We start from the raw sequence: 22,817 nt of genomic DNA on the forward strand, positions 1-22,817 counted from the left end.
GATCGTGTGCCGAGTCAGTTTTTTGTTCTTCTAGTGCGGCGCGGGGCGGGCGAGCAGTGGGTCAGCGCTCGGTCCTCCAGGAAGAAGACCGTGTGTTCGATGCCGATGGAAAAGGCCTGCGTCTCATATCTGCACCGGGCCGTCCTGCGCTCACTTGCATGCTGCACTTCAGCTGGGTGAGGCGCACACTGCTTCCTGCAGGTCACAAGACACACTCCCCATGATGCCACGTCCTCAACACACCTTGTTGTTGTTGTTGTCCTCACCTGTGGGTTTCTGTCTGGAACCACAGCTGCAGTGTTTGGTTTCCGTGCTCCCTCCAGCTGCAGTGGACGTACGACTCGTAGTCGTTGTGGCAGCGTAAGGACCCCAGCAGCGGAGACGCGGGTTCAGTTTAGTGGAGAATAGATATAGAATAGATAGAGAATAGATATAGAATAGATAGAGAATAGATATAGAATAGATAGAATAGATATAATTTTCCACAGGGCAGGAGACGGTTGTGTGTTACTAATTATAAGAAGGCATGAGCAATGTGCTAGTGAGTTTTTCTAGTGAGAGTGAGCTCACCTGTGTGCGCGGATGTGTCGCGCGTAGCCCCGGGTTTTTTAGCCTAGGGACGCCACTGGGATAGACCCGGTCCAAATGCACATCTATATTATATAACACGTATAATTAGATTATTACTGATCCAAAACATGCAAGGAACACATTAATGATGTAGTTCTTTACACACTGCTAGTTTATTACAATAATCCAGATTTAAGGAACTCAAACACTTATTTTGGAGGTAGAATTTAAATCTGCAAAGTGACAACAGCTGTCAGATGATTATAGTGTCTCATTTTGTGAAGTAAAATGATTAAATAAAAGAGAATGGAAATACTTATATCAAGTAAAATTACCCCAAAATGTAACATAATTGACTAAATTTGTATTTAATACTCCCCCAGTGCTATTGCAAACCTTACTCTGCATCTTCAAACCAGAATCTGCAATAATGTGCAATCATACAATCACAAAAAAGAGTACTAGAATAACAGTAATATTATTGTGTTTTTTTGTCATGCTTTATTGGGGAATATGTATCAAGAGAGTGGTGAGAACAAAGATAGATACAAGACTATACCTGCTTTAAACTCCTTCCAAATAATCACAATACTTTACAAAGAAATTTCTTTTTGTACTCCAAATATATTCTCTTTGTGAAACCTCCCTCCCAGAAATGCAAAAGTAATCCTGTACTATGTATTAAAAAAAAGTCAAATCACATGATTACCTTCGCATTGAAAATGCGGAAGGTTATGTTTTGATCGCCGTATATTTATCTATTTATTTATTTGTATGCGTGTTACTCTCATAACTAAAAAAGTATTAAACCGAATCGCATGAAATTTGGTGGGATGATTGGTTATTATCCGGGGACCATTTGATTAGATTTTGGGATCGATCGGGTCAAAGGTCAAGGTCATGAAAAGGTCAAAATCTTCTTTTTACCATAGCGCGGTCCATTTGTATCCAATTGGCATGCAACTAATGCCAAAATGTTCATAATTCAATGCCCAATCTTGTGATATGCGAAGGTATGCACTCTACCGAGTGCCCGTTCTAGTTTAATGTTTGTTTTTAGCTTTCAAAAAAAGAGAAATTGCTCTATGTCTCTCTCTCCGTGAGCGAGTGTGTGATTGTTTCAGCAGCCGTGAGTCATTTCAGAGATGATGGACAGGAACGTGCTGGTGGCGAATCCGGGGTTCAGGAGGAGCTGGCCCAGCATCTCTCTGCCCTTCTCCCTGGTGGCCACCGAGCACATGGCGCCTTTTCACATACGCACCAGGGACCCAGCTGGCGGAGGACATGATCATCATGAAGAGTTCAGAAGGCCGTGATAATCATTTGTGTGTGTGAGTGTGAATGTGTGTGTGAGTGTGACCTACCCAGTAAATTGTTGATGCTGCTGATCCAGGAGAAGATGGACACGGTGTGGTTCTCCGCCTCGCTCAGGTCGGCTATGTTGGGTGCAGTGTCGCCCACCTAGACAGAAAGAGAGTGGGATGCATGCTCAGGGTTGTGGGAGATAAACAGAACACACACGTTAGATGAATGGATGGATGTAGTCGTGGGTTACGCACCTGCAGTATACGGCCTGGGAGAGGGGCGATGAACATGGCGGAATTCTCCAAATTGGAGTGGAAATGTGCCGCCGCGACGTACTCGGCCGAGTTCTCCCAGTTCATAGAAAAGGCCACCTCTGTAGACGAGTAGTGGCTCGCCCTGAAGGAGAGGAGGACAACAGGAGAGGGACACAGCTTAGAGCAACCCCTCTTAGATAGATAGATAGGTATAGGTAGTTAGGTATGTAGGTAGATAGATAGATAGATGTAGGTAGGTAGGTAGATAGATAATTAGATAGATAGATAGATAGATAGAGAGATAGATAGAGAGATAGATAGATAGATAGAGAGGTAGATATATATATTGATTGATTGATAGATACAGTATAGGTCGGTAGGTAGAGAGGTAGGTAAATAGATAGATAGATAAGTAGCTAGGTCAGTAGGTAGATTGAATGATTGATTGAATGATTGATTGATTACCTGGTAGCGCATGAGGAAGAGGCGTACGATGAAGCCATGTGGGCCTCCCAGAAGAGACCGAGCGGATAGTCTTTCTTCTCATTTTCTGGGAGAGCAGACTCGGCCGCGCCCTTGAGAGCCTTTAAACACACACACAGGTGAGCGAGGCGGTTTAGTGTCGCGCCTCCATGAAGATGAGAGCATTCTTCATCTGTGTGTCCACTGGTGTGTGGAGACATGAAGATGTACCTGGAAGAAGGCGTCCCACTTAGTGATGACGTCGGGGTGGCTGACTGCACAGGAGGCATATGTTGTGCAGTAGTCCGTTACACCTTCAGGGGCCTACATCTGGACCTGATGGAGTCAACATGTATGCTCCTCATCATCATCATCAAAACCAACCACCGCATTCACACTCTGCACATGCTCAGTTGGGTCCTTAATGTGGGCAGGTAGCCGCATTTAAAAGGAAAACAGTTGAAGCTAGTGCACATTTTCACATATTGTTCAATTAAATTATAACTTTTTTCTCTTATATTACAAAAGTAGTTCACCGAGCTGCGTGTCTGATGACATTTCCGGAGAGCTATAAGACGAGCTGTTGACTAATCTATTCTAATTCCCTCAACAACTGGTGAGTCATAAAGTTTGCAATTTGCCTCGACCTCAGCTTCATGCAAAGGAGGAGCTGAGACCAGAATGCATTGCAGCGCTGCTCACACGGGCAATGAATGTGAAGCGTAAGATTTGAAAGATCCTGTGGACCCCTAGGTAGTGATTAAAAACCTAGTTTTTGTCATAATACTTTTTACACGCTATAACAAAATACACACTATGTTAAAATTGAATTGTAACCTTTCGACCCCTTTTGTTTGACACTAATCTGTGTCTTCTGTTGGTTTTAGTGGCTGACACGCGTCATGACAACCCCGCAGCCTCTCAGCCTTAAGAAATATCTTTATTACAATCGTCATTTACATAAATATATGCAAACTGTAGGAGGCCAGGGGTCAAACCGGCCTGCTTGTGGTTACAGGATGACTACGCTACCCTTGGTTCTACATACACTACTGTTCAAAAGTTTGGGGTCACTTAGAAATTTCTTTATTTTTCAAAGTTTTTTTCAATGAAGATAACATAAAATTAATCCTAAATACTCTCTCTACATTGTTAATGTGGTAAATGATTATTCTCTGTTTTTGAATGAAATCTCGCCATCGCCTTAGAAGACTAACGGAGGGGTAGAAAACCTTGAAAACCCTTTTTATGTGAGCGCAGCTGAAAACAGTTATGCTGGTGAGAGAAGCTCAAAAACCGTCATTCCTTTGAGCGACAAGTCTGAAGAACAACATTAATATTTCAAATAAAAATCATTATTTATAACCTTGTCAATGTCTCGACTATATCTTATATTCATTTTGCAATCTATTTGATAAATAAGTGAGTTTTCATGGAAAACCTGACATTTTCTGGGTGACCGACCCCAAACTTTTGGGTATATCACACATATATACATGTATGTGTGTATATACATAGTGAGCCACGTGCCGAGCCTGGAGCTAGTTTAGCTGTAGACTGTCGTACTTTCAGTTTGATGTACCTGAACTCCTGCTCCCATCAAGCCTGCTGGGCAGCGGACATGAAGGGGAGTGCAGAGGCATAGTAGTTCACACCTGGGGGGAGAAACAAGTGGGTTTGTCATGATTGTATGTGTGCGTCATACTTACAGCCCCACCAGCTCTCAGTAGAAATACACCTGGTATCTCCGGTCGCCAGGCCGCAGGTTGTAGCTCCAGTTGGGTCAGCGAGGCGGCCTAAAGGAACACCACATTGGACCCGACGCCGTCAGTGTGTGTCGTCGTGTTGCTTTGTTGTCCGAGTTCAGTGAACGTTGGTTATTTCTTCAATAAATGGATGAGAAGCCATTGTGGATAGTTAGATTTGTATATTACTGCTCCAAAATGATCCACTATCCACTTTTTGGAAAGGGAAACAAAGAAATAATTTAAAATATATACGTTCAAGGTACCTGATGTTAGCATCCATCCTAACTGCAGCGGCAGTCCCTAGATGGCACCGTCAGTGGGAGTTGTGCCCATGGAGCCACTCAATGGGTCGGTGGCAGCGATGATCAGCCGGTAGAGACTCATGCGGTGGAGGTAGTTCCAGGGGTCGGGGGTCAGAACTCCGTTCTGTATGGGCAGGTCGGTCACCTGGCCGGCCGTCTGAGCCCACTGGATGGGCATGCCATCCTCGAGGATGACAGCGCAGCTGGTGAGGGACACGGCGGCGCACGCCAGGAGGAGACTGAGGACCGCGGGGCGCAGCATGGCTGAGGAGGAGTGGGAGGTCTTCTCAACTGACTGAAGCTCAAGGCCTGAATGCGAGGCTTATGTACTCTGTTCAAATGTTCTGACTCATGTGGACTCTCAATGACCGACAGATAAGATACGGCATGTGCACAGAGATCAATACCATCAAATATGCAGAAACAGTAAGTGTCTCTCTCATCCTGGCATATAAATATATATATATATATATGCTATGTATATATATATAATATATGTGTATATGTACATATGCATATATATAAACATATTATGTATATTTTTATATATATAAATATATATTTATATATACATATATATAGCATATTATATGTGTATATATTTATATATAATATATATATATATATGTATATATGTATATTTACATATATATATATATATATATATATATATATATATATTATATATATGTATATATATATGGCATATTACATGTCATTTAGCTGACGCTTTTATCTAAAGCGACTTACAATAAGTGCATTTAACCATGAGTACAAACTCAGAACAACAAGTATCAAAAAAGTAGTATTTCTTCAAGCAAGCCCAACTACAAAAATACCAAGGACAATTAGTTACCCCCAAACTTGTAGTTGTGGTATCCTATTTATTCAGGTTACGGTATATGCTTTCTGTAAATAGCAATGTAAAAGTTATTTTTTCACAGCTTCCACCATTCATTAATTTATTTTGTTTACTTAAAGTCGTCTTTTCTTTTATACATTTACTTTTAAAATACTGGAACCAACCTACAAAATACCCCGTTAGCAATTTACCCAATTAAAATACTAGTAAGTAAAAGTTTACTTCTGGTAAGTTCATTGTTATATAGAATCATCTTTTTCAGAGTGCAGTAATGCAGTTAAATGTTTTCAGCGATTTCAAAAGCACCGGTATGCAGTTTGGTATTTTAATCAATAAGAATGCATCACGTTTCATCAGCAGACCATCATAAGGTGTGTGCGTGCGTGTGTGTGTGTGTGTGTGTGTGTGAACTCTGTTGTGTAACTAGCAATAACAAATTAGTCAAATAAGTGTGGTGTAAAGTAAAAAGCTGCATATAATGAGACAACTCAAGTACATGCTCGTCATGTGATTACATATTCTTTGGGGATTTATTTCCTCCAGCCGTCTGGTCACGTGACGGGGGCGTGGCCGGGAAGCAGGAAGTAGACCGCCGCTGTCGCAAGTCACAAGAAAGGTAAAGTCTACACTTTTTAACGCCACTCGGCTGCACATTTAGGAACGATTGACAACGCTGCGGGGACAAAGATAATAATAACTATCTCATGATGACGTTTAGACTTCAGGAACAACGGAATTTAAACGAATATATCACCCGAAGAAAAAAAACGACGAGAGAGAACTGTTGAAATTGTGCTGCGACTTTGATTGTAACTTAATGACCTCACTGCTCGCGAGATATTATCGATATATATACCGTGGATATCAATAATACCTGGCGTATCAATAAATAGGGGTCGTCTGTTATGCCCTAGTCTCGTGGGTGTGAAGCTCATGTGATTTCCGCATTCTTTTTTTTCTTCGCTCCCAGCTACTGGATAAAGGACACGCGCGTGCACGCGCGCGCACACAGTCAGGCGGGGTGGCTGCAATAAGTTTAATGAAAGTAGAAGTTCGTGACTCGGTGACAGGGGGCTGGATCCCAGCTTCTGTTGTGAGGGTTCCCAGCAGATGGTGGTTTTATTTGCATATATTTCCCACAAGGCTGCGGTGCCGTTGTAGGAAACAGTGGCGACACAAGCCTGCTGCCAATAGCATATGTTATAATACAGCACATGTTACTATCAAGCATATGTTATAATGTAGGATATGTTATAATGCAGCACATAGGAGCAGAAATAATGCATCACAGATGTAATTTGTGATAGAAGATGGACTTTGAGATCTTAATAGGGTCTGGGAAGCCCCCTGGTCCAGTTAGGGGGAGTCTACGAGTGCTACGTCTGTTGATATCAAACAACAAACAGTTAAAATAGTCTTTTTTGTTTTGTTTGATATCAACAGAAGAGCCAAATAATAATAAATATAGTCCATTTGTCTCAGTTAAAAGTCTTTTTTTGCTTGTTTGATATTGACAGAAGAGCCACATAATAATAAATATAGTCCATTTGTTTAAAACAGTATATTTTTTGCTTGTTTGATATCAACAGAAGAGCCAAATAATAATAAATATTGTCCATTTGTTTAAAACAGTATTTTTTTGCTTGTTTGATATCAACAGAAGAGCCAAATAATAATAAATATTGTCCGTTTGTTTAAAACAGTATTTTTCTTGCTTGTTTGATATCAACAGAAGAGCCAAATAATAATAAATATAGTCCATTTGTTTAAAACAGTATTTTTTGCTTGTTTGATATCAACAGAAGAGCCAAATAATAATAAATATAGTCCATTTGTTTAAAACAGTATTTTTTTGCTTGTTTGATATCAACAGAAGAGCCTAATAATATGCTGTTGGAAGATTGTTTATCCCAAATAGTTTTCCAGTGCAGAAAAACCCAAGTGACCCTCGGTCCTTATTGAACCAGAAGTGCTTCTGTTTGGCTCTCAAATACTCCGTCTGTACATTGAAGAGGTCCATACTGTGATTTATCACCAAAAAAAACTGATATATATGCATGCATATCACTTTTAGCCATCCTCCCAGTTGGAGGATTTCAAACTTGTGACACACACAGGATTCAAACTAACCAACCAAAGTTTGACTGCCCGAAGGTATTTTCACGTGTCAAGTCTCCAACACACTGAACTAGTCACAGTAACTATCCCAACAGTGCTCACCTACAGCGACCCTCCGTGTCTATTGCGACATCGTGCTTATGCAACACATCTGTCAATATTCCAGCCTGTCATTGGCGTTATTGTGAACTTGAGACTGAAACGGGAACCGGTTCCACTCTGCACACATTTTAATGTTAGACTTCCAGTTTCATTTACCATCGACTGGTGAGCGTTTCTATTTTCTACTGTTGTTCAGGGACACATATTGTACGGTGTTTTGTTCTCCATGTACAAAACAAGCCCTTCCTACTAAATAACATATTTTTTGCAATTTAAAATCATAAAAGAAAAATAGAGAATATTCCCCTAAGCCTCTGACTTCAGTGCATATATATATATATATATGCATGTCAGTTTTAGCCATCCTCCCAGTTGGAGGATTTCAAACTTGTGACACACACAAAAGATTCAAACTAACCAACCAAAGTTTGGCTGCCCGAAGGTATTTTCACGTGTCAAGTCTCCAACACACTGAACTAGTCACAGTAACTATGGTAACGGTCATCTCTGTCTGACTCGTGCATGTGATTAAATGTGTGCGTGTCCTCACAGCTCTCCGTCATGGCCTACCAGGCTGGGATGCAAGAGGACCCCAGTGTTCTGGTTCACAAAATAAGCTCCAACGTCCAGAAGCTGACACTACTGAGTAAATATACACACACACACACACACACATTTTGACTGGTTCCACTCCGTGGATCATGGTGGACGCGTGGGGACACTCGTGTACAGATAAACGATGTGTGTGTTCGTTCTTCCCCCCCAGCCTCGGAGCTGCAGAGGGCCGTTTCCCAGCTGGGATCGGAGCATGACGGCAGCAAGCTCACGCAGACGCTGTGAGTAACGGGGGCGCGGCTCGCTTTGCATAATTGGCTCACCGCTGTACTCCCAAAACCAGCTCTGGTTTAAATTGCAGGTGGAGGCATGCTGACATTTGTCAAGCAGTCATAACAATATGTGTATTGGGTTATGAGTCAGTTTTCTTAATGTCTGGACATGGGGTGTACGCTCATGGAAAACCTGGAAAAGTCATGGAATATTTTTAATGGTTATTTCTAGGTCTGGAAAAGTCTTTGAAATTGGAATTAAATCCCAAAAGATTTGAAAAAAGTCATGAAAATTTGTTTGATTCATATGTTAATTTCCGCAAGTTTGATTAAACATATTCATTCTTTTAATCAAACTATTGTCTCTCAATCTTTTGTGTCATTTAAGGTTTATACTCGTGTATACACCGAGATTTCACAAAATGTTTGGTCATGGAAATTTGGTTTAAAGTCCTGGAAATCCTCTGATCAACATGTGTATGAACCCTGTGGACCGTATTTATCTGCATTAAAAACCAAATGTCTGTCTTTGGTCTCCAGTCAGCAGAAACAGCAGCAAGGCAACCAGCTGGCGAAGGAGACCGACAAACTAATCAAAGCATTCAGTGCACTTCCTGTTGGCCCCGATCAGGTACTGCACTGCCTCAACTATTGCTAAAAGTCCCAATTTCCCCGCTTGTTACCTTCGCATTCGAGAATGCGGAAGGTTATGTTTTGATCGCTGTGTATTTATTTATTTATTTCATTAATTTATTAATTTTATTTATTTATTTGTATGTGTGTTATTCGCATAACTCAAAAAGTATTAAACCGAATCGCATGAAATTTGGTGGGATGATTGGTTATTGTCCGGGGACCATTTGATTAGATTTTGGGATCGATCGGGTCAAAGGTCAAGGTCATGAAAAGGTACCAAAAAAGTGGCTGCGGTGAAGGTATGCTCTCTACCGAGCCGGTTCTGGTTAATACTCATTTGGTCCCACACTTTTAACATTGTGACCGTTCCCCTAACATTGTTATTCGGCGTTTGTGTTTTAGCGGCAGAGGAAGTTGCAGAAAGAGCGCCTGGTGAACGACTTCTCCGCCGCCCTGAACAGCTTCCAGAAGACGCAGCGGCAGGCGGCCGACAAAGAGAGAGACTTCGTGGCCAGAGTCAGGGCGTGCTCCAGGGTGTCGGTGAGTAAGCCGCCGCCGCCGTGTCTGCGAGGTCAGAGCGCCGATCGGCGAAAAGTAGTGATTAAAAAAAGACAGATTTGTGTTAGCAGGTGTTCTGTAATCAAAAGCTTGACATGCGGGGATATGAGAAGGGATGGGATGTCCATCCATCCACGGAAAGGTCAATATTATTGATTTTATAGCCCAATATTACAAATCACAAAGTTGGAGGAGGGTTATAATCTTACAATCTTAAAATACGACAACGTCTGCACCTTGACCCGTGCTTTGGATAATGGAGACCCCTCCCCCACAAAAAGATAATAAAATAATGAGTGATCCCAATCTCAGGATGGACTGACGTCTGTACTGGATAACCAACATTATGAAATTACACCATAGACGACACAAATTGTACGTAACATGTAAAATATATATGAAGCAAATGGAGCCAACCAGACTGACTGTATCTGAATTAGTAACAAACCAATTCGATAGTTAATCTTGACTAGTTGTATTAATATTAATATCTGCAGATGCACTCGGAGATGAGCTGCAATACATGTGTAAAGTTATTAAAGTATAATATGTCCTGGTAGAAAAGGTTGCCATACATTTCAAGTTGGGCAACTCATTGAAATGTGATGCTATCTTAATATTATATCTATTCTCAAATGTTGCTTTGATTTACGAAATAACAATTCACACATTTACTTTTTCTCGTGTTCTAAATGTGAAACTTGAACACAAAGTGAGACCTCGTGAATTTTGAACACGTGGGAAATAAATGTTTACATTTTCTCTGATTTCCTCCTCATGTCTCGGGATTATACACTACCGTTCAAAAGTTTGGGATCACCCAGACAATTTTGTGTCTTCCATTAAAAATCACACTTTTATTTATCAAATGAATATAAAATATAGTCAAGACATTGACAAGGTTAGAAATAATGATTAATATTTGAAGTATTAATTTTGTTCTACAAACTTCAAGCTCAAAGGAAGGCCAGTTGTATTGCTTATATCACCAGCATAACTGTTTTCAGCTGTGCTAACATAATTGCATGGGTTTTCTAATCAGATATTAGTCTTCTAAGGCGATTAGCAAACACAATGTACCATGAGAACACTGGAGTGATAGTTGATGGAAATGGGCCTCTATACACCTATGGAGATATTTCATTAGAAACCAGACACTTCCACCTTGAATAGTCATTTACCACATTAACAATGTAGAGAGTGTATTTCTGATTAATTTAATGTTATCTTTCTTGAAAAAACAGTGCTTTTCTTTGAAAAATAAAGTCATTTCTAAGTGATCCCAAACTTTTGAACGGTAGTGTAAATCAAAGCAAAAGTGACGTATGAACACATCGAAAGTAAAATGAATTAAGAGTATATATACTTATTTGTGTTGGAATAAATCCCAGCATTAAGAGACGGTGCTGGAGAACCCGTATTTGTTGTTGTTGTTGTTGTTGTCCCTTCAGTTTCGCGTTCATATTTTTTGTAACTGAGTTTTTTTAAAGAAGTTTCACGGGAAGTTGCTCTCATATTAGATAAAATAAGAGAATCCTGTATTAGTCCCACAGTGGGACATGTCAGGATCACAGCAGCGGGTGCATTAATAAAAGATACAAAATAAAACACACTAACAATACAAAATATCCAGTTTAAGGCGCCGCAAAGCAGGTTCCTGGACACCGACGCCCTCCGGAGAGCCGGCTCGCTCGGCGTCTCTAATCTCTGAGCTTCCGTATCTCTGTGTTCAGGCTGATAAGCAGGAGCACTTCCTCCCGGCCTCTCATGGCCGAGGGAACGTTCCTCGGCTCAGAGGCTGCACACAACCACCGTGCCCAGCAGGCTTGTGCTCAGTCACTTCAGTGTGTTTGCAGTGACTTGCACAGCGTTGCAGTTTGTTTACTTGCACTTCTTGATTCCCGTTCACAGGCAGGTCTGCCCGACGACAGCTTTGGATATGTGCCCGATTTTCTTCAGTAGGTTCACTATTTCTGGCACTTTAAAAAAAAAATTTTTACGTGTTGCTTTCTGTTGGTTATTATTATTATGATTTCTAATGACTTCTGTCCGTGCAGTGAATCCAAGGCACAGGCGCAGGCGCAGGCGCAGGCGGAGGCCATCACTGAAGAAGATCTGAGGCTGATCCAGGAGAGGGAGACGTCCATCAGGCAGCTGGAGGTTTGAGAAATAAGACGTCTAGATTGGCGTGGACATTAGTGTGTAGGGCGTCTCCTCAGCTTCACATGAACCACCTCTCTCTGTCTGTCTGTCTGTCTGTCTGTCTCTCTCTCTCTCTGTCGCTCAGTCGGACATCACAGACATCAATGACATCTTCAAGGACCTGGGCATGATGGTCCACGAGCAGGGAGACATGATAGGTGAGCTTGTGACACCTGACGCCTTGAATAGGATCAGTGATTACGTACATTGGGATGCACCACTGAGAATTAAGGATTGTATATACTATATATATATATCCTGTGAAAAACTCTCTTTTTAGACTAAAAACAACATAAATAATCACACCACTGTCTAGTTATCTATCTTGTACATTTGCTCCTCCTCCTCCTCCTCCTCCTCCCACCTGCTGCATGAACAACGTGTGTTTCCTGTGTTCTGCAGACAGTATCGAGGCCAACGTGGAGACTGCAGATGTGCACGTGCAGACCGCGACCCAACAGCTGTCCCGTGCTGCATCCTATCAGGTAAAGCTTACCAGGACGAGGAGAAAGGATTCAGGAAAGGAAAGGAGGAAAGGAATTTAAATCTATACATCTTGGATAAACGTCAGCTTGTAACTGGCGGAGCGATGAATGGATCCAAGTAAAAGTGACGGCTGTCGGGCTCTTTGAAGGCAGCACTATATGTGCATGTGTTACTCCTCTTCCTCCTCCTCCTCCTGCACGAGGACTCCCCCACGTGATTAGGCTCTTAGTGAGTTTTCTTTGGTGAAAGACGAAGAGGAGTAGAGGGGGGAAGGAAAAGAAAAAACTGAGTCACAAGGTGATCTGATTCATACCATTAGGATACAGATTATATTGAATACTTGTATATTTCACAAACAACCTCTTTGTGCTTTTAACCCCTCCCCCTTCTCCCCCTCATCCCCCTCTTCCTCCTCCTCCAGCGGAGCTCCCGGAAGAAGATGTGCATCCTGGTGATCGTGTTGCTTGTCGTCTGTGTTGTCGTTGGACTCATCATCTGGGCTTCTGTCAAACAGTGAAGGGTTCTGCCTCCTCCTCCTCTTCCTCTCATCCGCCTCTCCTGGTTAGTCATCGACCTGGACAAAGCACGGAGCACCTCCTCCTACTCTTCTCACGTCATTTGGACTCTCTGTCTTTCTTTCACTCGATTATAGTTCTGAGATGTGACCGTCCTCATTGAACGGACCGCACACACACTCCTTCACGGTGAAAACTAATCTGTGTGGCGGAGGTTATCGTCGGCTTTAATTTAATTTCTTCGCGTCTGATCTTTGTCGTGATTTACTTGACGGGAAAGCTTAAATGTTTTAGTCCTCACCACCCGGGTTCCAGAGGAAGGTGTAAACACAGGTGGAGTATCACTGTTTTCCGTTTGGCCCTGAATGATGAATAACACGCAGTACAACAATATATATATATATATCAATATCATCAGGTCAGATATGTCACAGCCACTCATTGTCTCAGAGACATGTTCCCTCTTTATTTTACAATCTAACAAATTACAATTAATTGTTCATTTCTATACCAATTCCCATCCTGTACTCTAATGATACATCGAGAAGTGCCACACACACGCATGCTGAATCTCCTGATTGGGACCACACAACACACTCCAGTCATTCCAAGTAATCAGGAGAAGGTTTTGTTACTTTACGTCGGCACGGCGTTACCTTCTTTTGTTTTTTAATTGTTCAGCTTGGAGAGATTGAATGGACGGTGAAGGAAAGTCATTGTTGTTGAAATGAATTGCACATCAGAGCATCACGAAATGCAACATGGAATATAGTTCAATGTTGTGCTTTTATGATTGTTTTCAGGTCTGCTTCTTTTATTTTGAAGGCCATTCACACCGCGTGGGTGTTTTCAATGATCTGACTGCTTGGTGCAATCAGCCAAATTAAGTGGAAACACCTGTGTGTGTGTGGGGTGGGGGGGGGCTGGACTGATAGAAAAGTACTTTCTGTGACTGACAGCCAACAGTAACCGTCTCTGTCTCTTTATTCCTAATATGAAGGACCACGATATGTAACTGAAAAGTATAACGTGAGCGCGAGCAAACACCAATTATTATTTCCGTCGACCCGTTTTGATGTAAAATTATGCGCAAGTGTATATTTTCCATTCTGAGATGATGCTGCCTGCAGTGTGCGCGAATAAATTGTGACTGCGAACATTTTTATGTGCCATCCTGATGTTATTCTGGTACTAACATTATGATTTATCACAGAAGGTTGTTGTTGCACGACTCTGTAGTTTATTATATGCACAGTGTATTATATTTGTTTTTATTTTTCCATGGCGTTCCTCTAATTCCAAAAAGCATAATTTTCACCAAAACTGTCGAAACAGAATATTCATGCAGTAGTTAGTTTTTACATTCAAAGAAATTATAGAAAACACCGGAAAGTTTCTGGCTCAAAGCCAGTGGACAGGATTTTTACATTTTTATTTACGAGTGTAAAAACAAAGATTGAATTACATTACATTACATGTCATTTAGCAGACGCTTTTATCCAAAGCGACTTACAATAAGTGCATTTCAACCTAGAGTACAAACTAAGAACAACAAGAATACAGGAAGTAACATTTCCTCAACATAGTCGAACTACAAAAGTACCATAAGTAAGTGCTATCTAAGTGCCACTGAAGTGCTAATCTGTGTTTTAATCCAGATATAGTCGGAAAAGGTGTGTTTTCAGTTTCCGACGGAAGATGTAGAGACTTTCTGCTGTCCTGATGTCAGTGGGGAGCTCGTTCCACCACTGAGGAGCCAGGACAGCAAACAGTCTGGATTTCGAGTGATTAGCTCGAGGTGCAGGAGTCACAAGTCGGTTGGCTGTTGCCGAGCGGAGCGAACGTGCCGGGGTGTACGGTGTGACCATATCCCGGATGTAGACGGGGCCCGATCCGTCTAGAGCACGGTACGCCAGGACCAGTGTTTTGAAGCGGATGCGGGCAGCCACCGGTAACCAGTGGAGAGAGCGGAGGAGTGGTGTGGGTGAATTTCGGGAGGCTGAAGACCAGTCGAGCTGCTGCATTCTGGATGAGCTGCAGGGGTCGGATGGCCTTAGCAGGTAGACCAGCCAGGAGGGAGTTGCAGTAGTCGAGGCGTGAAATGACCAGAGCCTGGATCAGAACCTGCGCCGCCTTCTGAGTAAGAAGAGGCCGTGTTCTCCTGATGTTGTGCAGCATGTACCTACAGGAACGCGTCGTCGCAGCGATGTTGGCCGTCAGGGAGAGTTGACTGTCGAGTGTCACCCCGAGGTTCCTGGCAGTCCGGGTAGGGGCCAACACAGAGCTGTTGAAGGTGATAGTCAGGTCGTGGGTGGGGGAGCCTTTCCCTGGAAGGAATAGTAGCTCAGTCTTGTCAGGGTTGATCTTCAGGTGGTGAGCAGACATCCACTGAGAGATGTCAGTCAGACAGGCAGAGATTCGTGCCGCCACCTGTGTTTCGGACGGTGGAAACGAGAAGATCAGTTGGGTGTCATCAGCATAGCTATGGTAGGAGAAGCCATGCGAGCGAATGACAGAGCCGAGAGAATTTGTGTACAGAGAGAAGAGGAGGGGACCCAGGACGGAGCCTTGAGGAACCCCAGTAGTGAGAGGACAAGGATCAGACACAGATCCTCTCCAAGTTACCCGGTAGGTGCGGTCTTTAAGGTAGGAAGAGAAAAGAGCGAGTGCAGTGCCTGAGATCCCCAGGTCCTGAAGAGAAGAGATCAGGATCTGGTGGTTCACGGTGTCAAATGCTGCAGAAAGGTCGAGAAGGATAAGGACAGAGGAGAGAGAATATTCATGCAGTAGTTAGTTTTTACATTCAAAGAAATTATAGAAAACACCGGAAAGTTTCTGGCTCAAAGCCAGTGGACAGGATTTTTACATTTTTATTTACGAGTGTAAAAACAAAGATTGAATGTCATCATCCTGTGAGTGATGCTGGAAAACAACATCCGAGGGTCTTTCCGTCGGGGGGAAATAAACCGGGATTCAGGCCCTGACGCAGTTTAGACACATGGAAAGGAAAAACTCTGTTGTGGTTTGACCCGGTCGCCCAACCAGAGAACGCTCGATCACGAGCGATGAAACTTAGCACGATGTTGGCGACGGCTGCTGAACAGTTAAGACGGTCATCAACTGCCCGTGACGCAAGAGCGCCTTCCTGTTTCTTGAGAACACCATTAACTCAGCATTTTGCGTATGTAAAAAGTTCTCCTTATTAAAACCTGACTACCTGTTCACTGTTGGGGCCGAGCCAAAACCCTGTAAAAATACTGCATTTTACAAGTCACAAATCATCTTTTTAAATATTCTAATATATATATGTATTTACATTTATATATATAGTTATTTTGATATATATATAAACACTTTTTTATATTTATATGAATATGTATAAATAAAAAAATACAATTATTTATATATAAACATACTTTTTAAATATATATTTATATATTTCTAAATACCTTTTCATATTTATATTGAAAAAATATATGTTTGTGTGTATATAAATAAGAGGACCAATAACGGATCCATTTGTTGCAATCTTTTTTAAATACTCGGTCCGAAACAAGTTAAAAAACGTATACACATTTTTATTTCTTCCATAATCGCCCTCTTCTTCATAAAGAGTGACGTCAGTCGGGGATGAGATCAAGCAGCAGACAGGAGGCGGCGTGTCTGTGTCACAACACACCGTTGGACCTTCAGGCGTGGAGGAAACCGCCGGCTGTGACGCAGGAGGAAAAGTTTCCTTGGAGCGATGTGGATGATTTGGACACAGTGTTGTGAATGCATCATTTGGGCAGAGAACAGGTTGAACTGGGCGGCTGTAGGACAGGGAGTATTTTGGGGCTGATTACACAAACACACACAGAGACACACACACAGAGAAAAAGTATCAGGTTCCTGCAGAGAGCTGAGCAGGATTTTCCTTCCAAACAGAAATGCCGGAGCTGATGAGGAAACTTTGAGCGGGTGCAATGTTATAAAAGAGGAAATAACAATTTGCTGTTAGCTTTCCTTTCCATGAGTAATCTGAAAGTAGGTGAAAGCAGCACTCTGTGGCCAAGACACAGGTTTGTTTACTAATGAAATATTGAGTTTAACTCATTTTGTTTTGATCTTACTTCACTTTTAGACCCCAGGAAGACGAGCAACATATCTAAAGTATAATAAGTCATGAAAATGTCAGAATATACACTACCGTTCAAAAGTTTGGGGTCATCCAGACAATTTCGTGTCTTCCATGAAAACTCACTTTTATTTATCAAATGAATTGAAAATTGAATAGAAAATATAGTCAAGACATTGACAAGGTTAGAAATAATGATTAATATTTGAAGTATTAATTTTGTTCTTCAAACTTCAAGCTCAAAGGAAGGCCAGTTGTATAGCTTATATCACCAGCATAACTGTTTTCAGCTGTGCTAACATAATTGCACAAGGGTTTTCTAATCAGACATTAGTCTTCTAAGGCGATTAGCAAACACAATGTACCATTAGAACACTGGAGTGATAGTTGATGGAAATGGGCCTCTATACACCTATGGAGATATTTCATTAGAAACCAGACGTTTCCACCTAGAATAGTCATTTACCACATTAACAATGTTTAGTGTGTATTTTTGATTAATGTTATCTTTATTGAAAAAACAGTGCTTTTCTTTGAAAAATAAAGACATTTCTAAGTGACCCCAAACTTTTGAACGGTAGTGTATATATCACCACAGTACAGTATGCCAATAAGAAAGTCATAATAAATCAGAATACAGTACGACATAAATAAATATACTCTAGCATGCCATAAAAATGTTATTAAAAAGTCACAGTGTAGTTTACCATATGCACATGTTTTGACTTTATTAAATAGTGTATAGTTGGTGGTTGTGGTTTTTCAGTTGTTTGTTGATTAGCTCTGGATTCCCACATGTGAGTAAAGTTTATGTAACACACGAGATGAGTAATGTTGCCAGTAGAGGGCAGTACTGGAGTGACCATAACCCCCATGAGGTCATATGCACCACGACTGTTGCTATTACCTTGGTATTATTGTTGGTATGCTGGAAATTATCCAATAGCAACACAGCAATTCAGTTGTACACTAATGAGAGGGGTATGTGTGTTATTATGATGACATAATCTCATATATTGGGAATAGAATAAGCATGAGCACTTCTTCCATGAGATCTTCAGAGCTTTAGAAAAGTCCTCGAGTGAGACGATGAGACGGTAATCAGAATAATAATCTGGTGGATAAGTAATCTAGAGAAGTACGGAAAGTATTTCAGCTGAAATCGTGTTAGGCCTTTCCTCTCTTCCTATCCCCTTCTTCTCGCTTCTCCTCCTCTCTCCTCGGCTCTCCGTTACATCTACATTGTGTCTGTATTTATGGCTGCAGATCCCTATTTTTAGGGTTATCTAAAGCCCACGGGATGTCAGCTCCCTTTTGTTTCCAGGACAATCAGGAACACGAACACAAAGTCGAGGAGCACCCTGTCCTGAGCGCTGATGAAGGTCGCCAAGTCAGGTCATTAAATCTGAGGATCTATGAGTGGAATTTGACCTTCATCACCGCTGAGCATCAAACCTGTTCAAAGACTTCATCGGACTTCAATGCAGAATCATTAAAATATAGAGATTTCTTTATTCCAGACTCATGGGTCCATAAAACAACAAACACAACAACAATATATAAAACTAGAATGGGCACTCGGTAGAGCGCATACCTTCGCATATCACAAGATTGGGCATTGAATTATGAACATTTTGGCATCAGTTGCATGCCAATTGGATAAAAATTGACCGCGCTATGGTAAAAAGAAGATGTTGACCTTTTCATGACCTTGACCTTTGATCCGATTGATCCCAAAATCTAATCAAATGGTCCCCGGATAATAACCAATCATCCCACCAAATGTCATGCGATTCAAGAAGATTTTGACCTTTTCATGACCTTGACCTTTGACCCGATCAATCCCAAAATCTAATCAAATGGTCCCCGGATAATAACCAATCATCCCACCTAATTTCATGCGATTCGGTTTAATACTTTTTGTGTTATGCGAGTAACACGCATACAAATAAATAAATAAATAAATACACAGCGATCAAAACATAACCTTCCGCATTTTCAATGTGAAGGTAATAAAATACAATACAATACAATACGAGGAGACAGGTCCAACCATTGCAGCTAAGAACTCACTCGTGGTTAAAAAACATACAAGCATTTGTTCCATTGCTTCCAGAAACAAGACCAACTAGAACGGGCACTCGGTAGAGCGCATACCTTCGCATATCACAAGATCGGGCATTGAATTATGAACATTTTGGCATCAGTTGCATGCCAATTGGATAAAAATTGACCGCGCTATGGTAAAAAGAAGATGTTGACCTTTTCATGACCTTGACCTTTGATCCGATTGATCCCAAAATCTAATCAAATGGTCCCCGGATAATAACCAATCATCCCACCAAATGTCATGCGATTCAAGAAGATTTTGACCTTTTCATGACCTTGACCTTTGACCCGATCAATCCCAAAATCTAATCAACTGGTCCCCGGATAATAACCAATCATCCCACCGAATTTCATGCGATTTGGTTTAATACTTTTTGTGTTATGCGAATAACACGCATACAAATAAATAAATAAATAAATACACGGCGATCAAAACATAACCTTCCGCATTTTCAATGCGAAGGTAATAACTGGTTGTAATAACTTTTATCACTAAATTCTCTGAATCATTCAATCGACATTTAGATTTATATAAAAAATTCCTCAAGACAGCATGGAAAGTGGGAACATTACGGGTCACAAATATCTGACTTGCACTTGTCCATAGAGGAACATTAACTCATGAAAATTGAGATTATACTTTTTGCATTTTTAACAGCCACCCAGAGACAAAATGACTCAATGAAAGCATTAAAATGCTATTTGTGTGTTTTCCTCCCTAAGTTACGTAAAAATAAAAAAAGCGCTGAACTCATTGAGCAAAACTATCATGGCTCGTATTCCTTACTTTTAATGTTTATTACTTACCTCTAATAGTAAGTATTCCTTACTTTTAGTGTGCTGTACTGTAGCTTCGCATTGTGTGTATTGTGTGTATTGTGTGTCCTTCTTACCACATATACTGTTGTAGTGTGTCTTATCCTGGACTGTTATGGTCTGTCAAGGGACTAGATATGCAAATTAGCTGCATAGCTACAATCTGGTGCATCCAATGTGGATGTTTATATTTTAACTGTACATGGTCCCTTTTAAATAAAAATAATAATAATAAAAAGATGCGATCAGAGCCTCACGAAGCCATGAAAACCTCGAACCACCACAGTCTGTGTAAAGGAGCCTGTGCTGTTGACATGTTGAACTCGTACCTGCAGCCGAGCGTCCCGCGATCCCCTCAGATCCGGTCCAGATCCCCAGAGGGCAGCATTCCTCCCAGCAGCCCCAGGAATGTCAAACTTTACTTTGGAGTCCAGCTCCGGTCCAGGAGGAGGAATGCAAAGTGTTTGCAGTTGAATATCCTCCCCGAGGTGCACCCTCTCTCGATGAAAAGTCATAAATAAAGATGTGGTAGAGCTGGCATTGGTGGCACGAACAACTGGCAGAGGAACAGAAGAACACGGCAGCGGGTTTCGGTTAAAAAAAGAAAAATATTTAGAGGCTCCTGTGTGTATTCTGGTAAATATTGATGTTTTTTTTCTAAAGAGGAAGTAGCTCTCAGGTATGTGACATGCTGTTCCACGCTGAGAGGAAGCTGCCGCTGCCCTCACCTGCCATTTCAAAGTAAAACATTCCTTCGCTCGCACACCAAAGAAACCCACAGGACACATGCGCCGAGCCGCTGACTAAAGACAAATAACCGACATGGAGCGAGCGCAGATCCTTTTGCTTTTGAAGTCGCTCGGCCTCTCGTGTGTTAGCCTTCAATACGCCGGTGGCGGCTGGTGGGAGCTAGCTTACTGACGTCACATCACGAATTGAGTAACATGTCAATTTATATAACACACCGTGTCTTTATTCTTGTGTAATGCAACGCTTTTTTATGCCGGATGCACAGACTACTTGATACAGATTGTGTGTTGTACTTCTTTCTTTCTCTGCAGTGGGGAATCAGGAGCAGGAACAACCTAAAATACCAAGAAAGTCGTTCAGTATCTGGCCCCACGTTGCCTCATCTGCATCAAGTCTAAGAGAGACCAGGTCAGGAAGAACTTTTGTTCTTCCTGATTCTCTCCTGAGGTGGATCTGAAGGTTTTGAAAGACCTGGATGATGTGACGTCAGTAAGCGTTGTGCAGGCTGTGGTCGGGAGGAAGAGCATATCGTAGGGAGGAAGAGCATATCGTAGGGAGGAAGAGGGTATCGTAGGGAAGAAGAGGGTATCGTAGGGAGGAAGAGGGTATCGTAGGGAGGAAGAGGGTATCGTAGGGAGGAAGAGGGTATCGTAGGGAGGTCGGGAAGAAGAGGGTATCGTAGGGAGGAAGAGGGTATCGTCAGGAGGAAGAGGGTATCGTCAGGAGGAAGAGGGTATCGTCGGGAGGAAGAGGGTGCCTCAGAGGGCTTTACAATCTGTACACATACGACATCCCTGACCTTTGACCTCAAATCGGATCAGGAAAAAGTGAAGAGAAAAAACGTTTGTGTGGAAGAAAAGTGAAGAGACCTTCAGGAGAGCAACAGAGGAGGATCTCTCTCCCCAGACAGAAGCAATAGATGTCATGTGACCATAATGAACAGAGTTACATAAACACATTCAATGTGTATGACAGAAACGTATGAATAATTAGTAGTTAGTAGTCGGCATTGGACCACGATCCAGACCTCCACAATCCCTGAAACAGAAGGAGGTAGAGGGAGGGATGTGTTCCACATCTCTGCATCACAGGCATACCGCTGTATTTTCATAAGTCTGGGTGGGTCCCCGAGTGAAAGACTCCAATCCCAGATCTCCTTCCCTCTGTTCCACGTCCTCCAACTTGTTCCTATAGCGACTCGCGCCCCGCGGTTGAAATGCCGACCTTTAAAACGTTGCGGCTTGGAGCAGATATCGTCGGTTTGTTTTGGGTTAACGCGTTCCCTGAACTCCTCGTCCCTCTGATTACAGGACAGATTGATTTATTCGTCACGGTCACAAAGGAGCAAGTGAGAGAGGCCCTCGTCAACCCCAGAGCCTCGCGAGCCGTCGGTGTGAGAACACGTTTAAATACCATCGCTGTTTGCGCACCTCAAACCATCTCCCATACGTGCGGACGTAACCGGGAGTGAAAAATGCAGCCGGGCAAACTACGGTGACCTTGTGTGCGTCGCCACAGACGTCATCACCTCCGGCCGCCTCGCCGCCGGTGGGAATGGAGGACGGGGAGGTATCGGGGATGGAGGGAGGGAGGCAGGGAGGTAATTGAGGAATGGACGTGTCTCCTAGGTGGCCAAGGATGTGGGCACTGGTCAGACCACACACACATATATACACTCAAACACACACACACACACAGGGACACTAGCAACAAGGCCTCACCAGGCAGCAGCTCTCATTATTGTTCCGTGGCGGTGAGGATTGACCTCCGGGCCTTCGCTCCGGAGGCAACATAGGAATTAGAGTCTGGGCTCGTCTTCTGCTTTTCTTATAATGGCGGGTAATAAATTGCGGGTGTTTGTCACGCTGGTGACTGAAGGGATTACGCTCCGGGTTAAAAGTTCCTGTTGGAACACATCTTCGGCAATTATGGAACCAAATCCATGAATCCATTCGCTCCATGTCGGTCGATCCTTCGCGGGTCTCACGTCTCCGGCTGCGCGTTCTCGTGAGCTGCATGGAAAAGGCCGTTTGACGTCAGACGCGGACAAAGCCACCAGAACAAGAGGCGTGTCCTGT

At 42.4% G+C, this 22,817-nt stretch overlaps 2 protein-coding genes across 2 annotated transcripts; one reads left to right on the forward strand and one right to left on the reverse strand.

Moving 5' to 3' along the window:
• Window positions 1-690: 690 nt before the first annotated feature.
• LOC130202675 (protein LEG1 homolog) lies at window positions 691-8,267 on the reverse strand. Its single transcript, XM_056428383.1, is given in 10 exon segments — window positions 691-1,842; window positions 1,935-2,031; window positions 2,130-2,271; window positions 2,595-2,713; window positions 2,823-2,927; window positions 4,174-4,199; window positions 4,202-4,246; window positions 4,301-4,387; window positions 4,603-4,905; window positions 6,378-8,267. Coding segments are annotated over 10 exon segments (1,137 nt in total). The 5' UTR covers window positions 6,439-8,267; the 3' UTR covers window positions 691-1,690.
• On the forward strand, window positions 6,064-14,108 carry stx7l (syntaxin 7-like). Its single transcript, XM_056428382.1, has 10 exons — window positions 6,064-6,119; window positions 8,276-8,369; window positions 8,490-8,559; window positions 9,091-9,181; window positions 9,589-9,726; window positions 11,656-11,702; window positions 11,802-11,904; window positions 12,032-12,104; window positions 12,349-12,431; window positions 12,854-14,108. The coding sequence occupies exons 2-10, from the start codon at window positions 8,285-8,287 to the stop codon at window positions 12,947-12,949; spliced, it is 786 nt and encodes a 261-aa protein (XP_056284357.1). The 5' UTR covers window positions 6,064-6,119; window positions 8,276-8,284; the 3' UTR covers window positions 12,950-14,108.
• The last annotated feature ends 8,709 nt before the right edge of the window (window positions 14,109-22,817 follow it).

The sequence above is a fragment of the Pseudoliparis swirei genome, chromosome 12 (genome assembly GCF_029220125.1).
Source record: "Pseudoliparis swirei isolate HS2019 ecotype Mariana Trench chromosome 12, NWPU_hadal_v1, whole genome shotgun sequence".
In the NCBI taxonomy this organism is placed as follows: domain Eukaryota; kingdom Metazoa; phylum Chordata; class Actinopteri; order Perciformes; family Liparidae; genus Pseudoliparis; species Pseudoliparis swirei.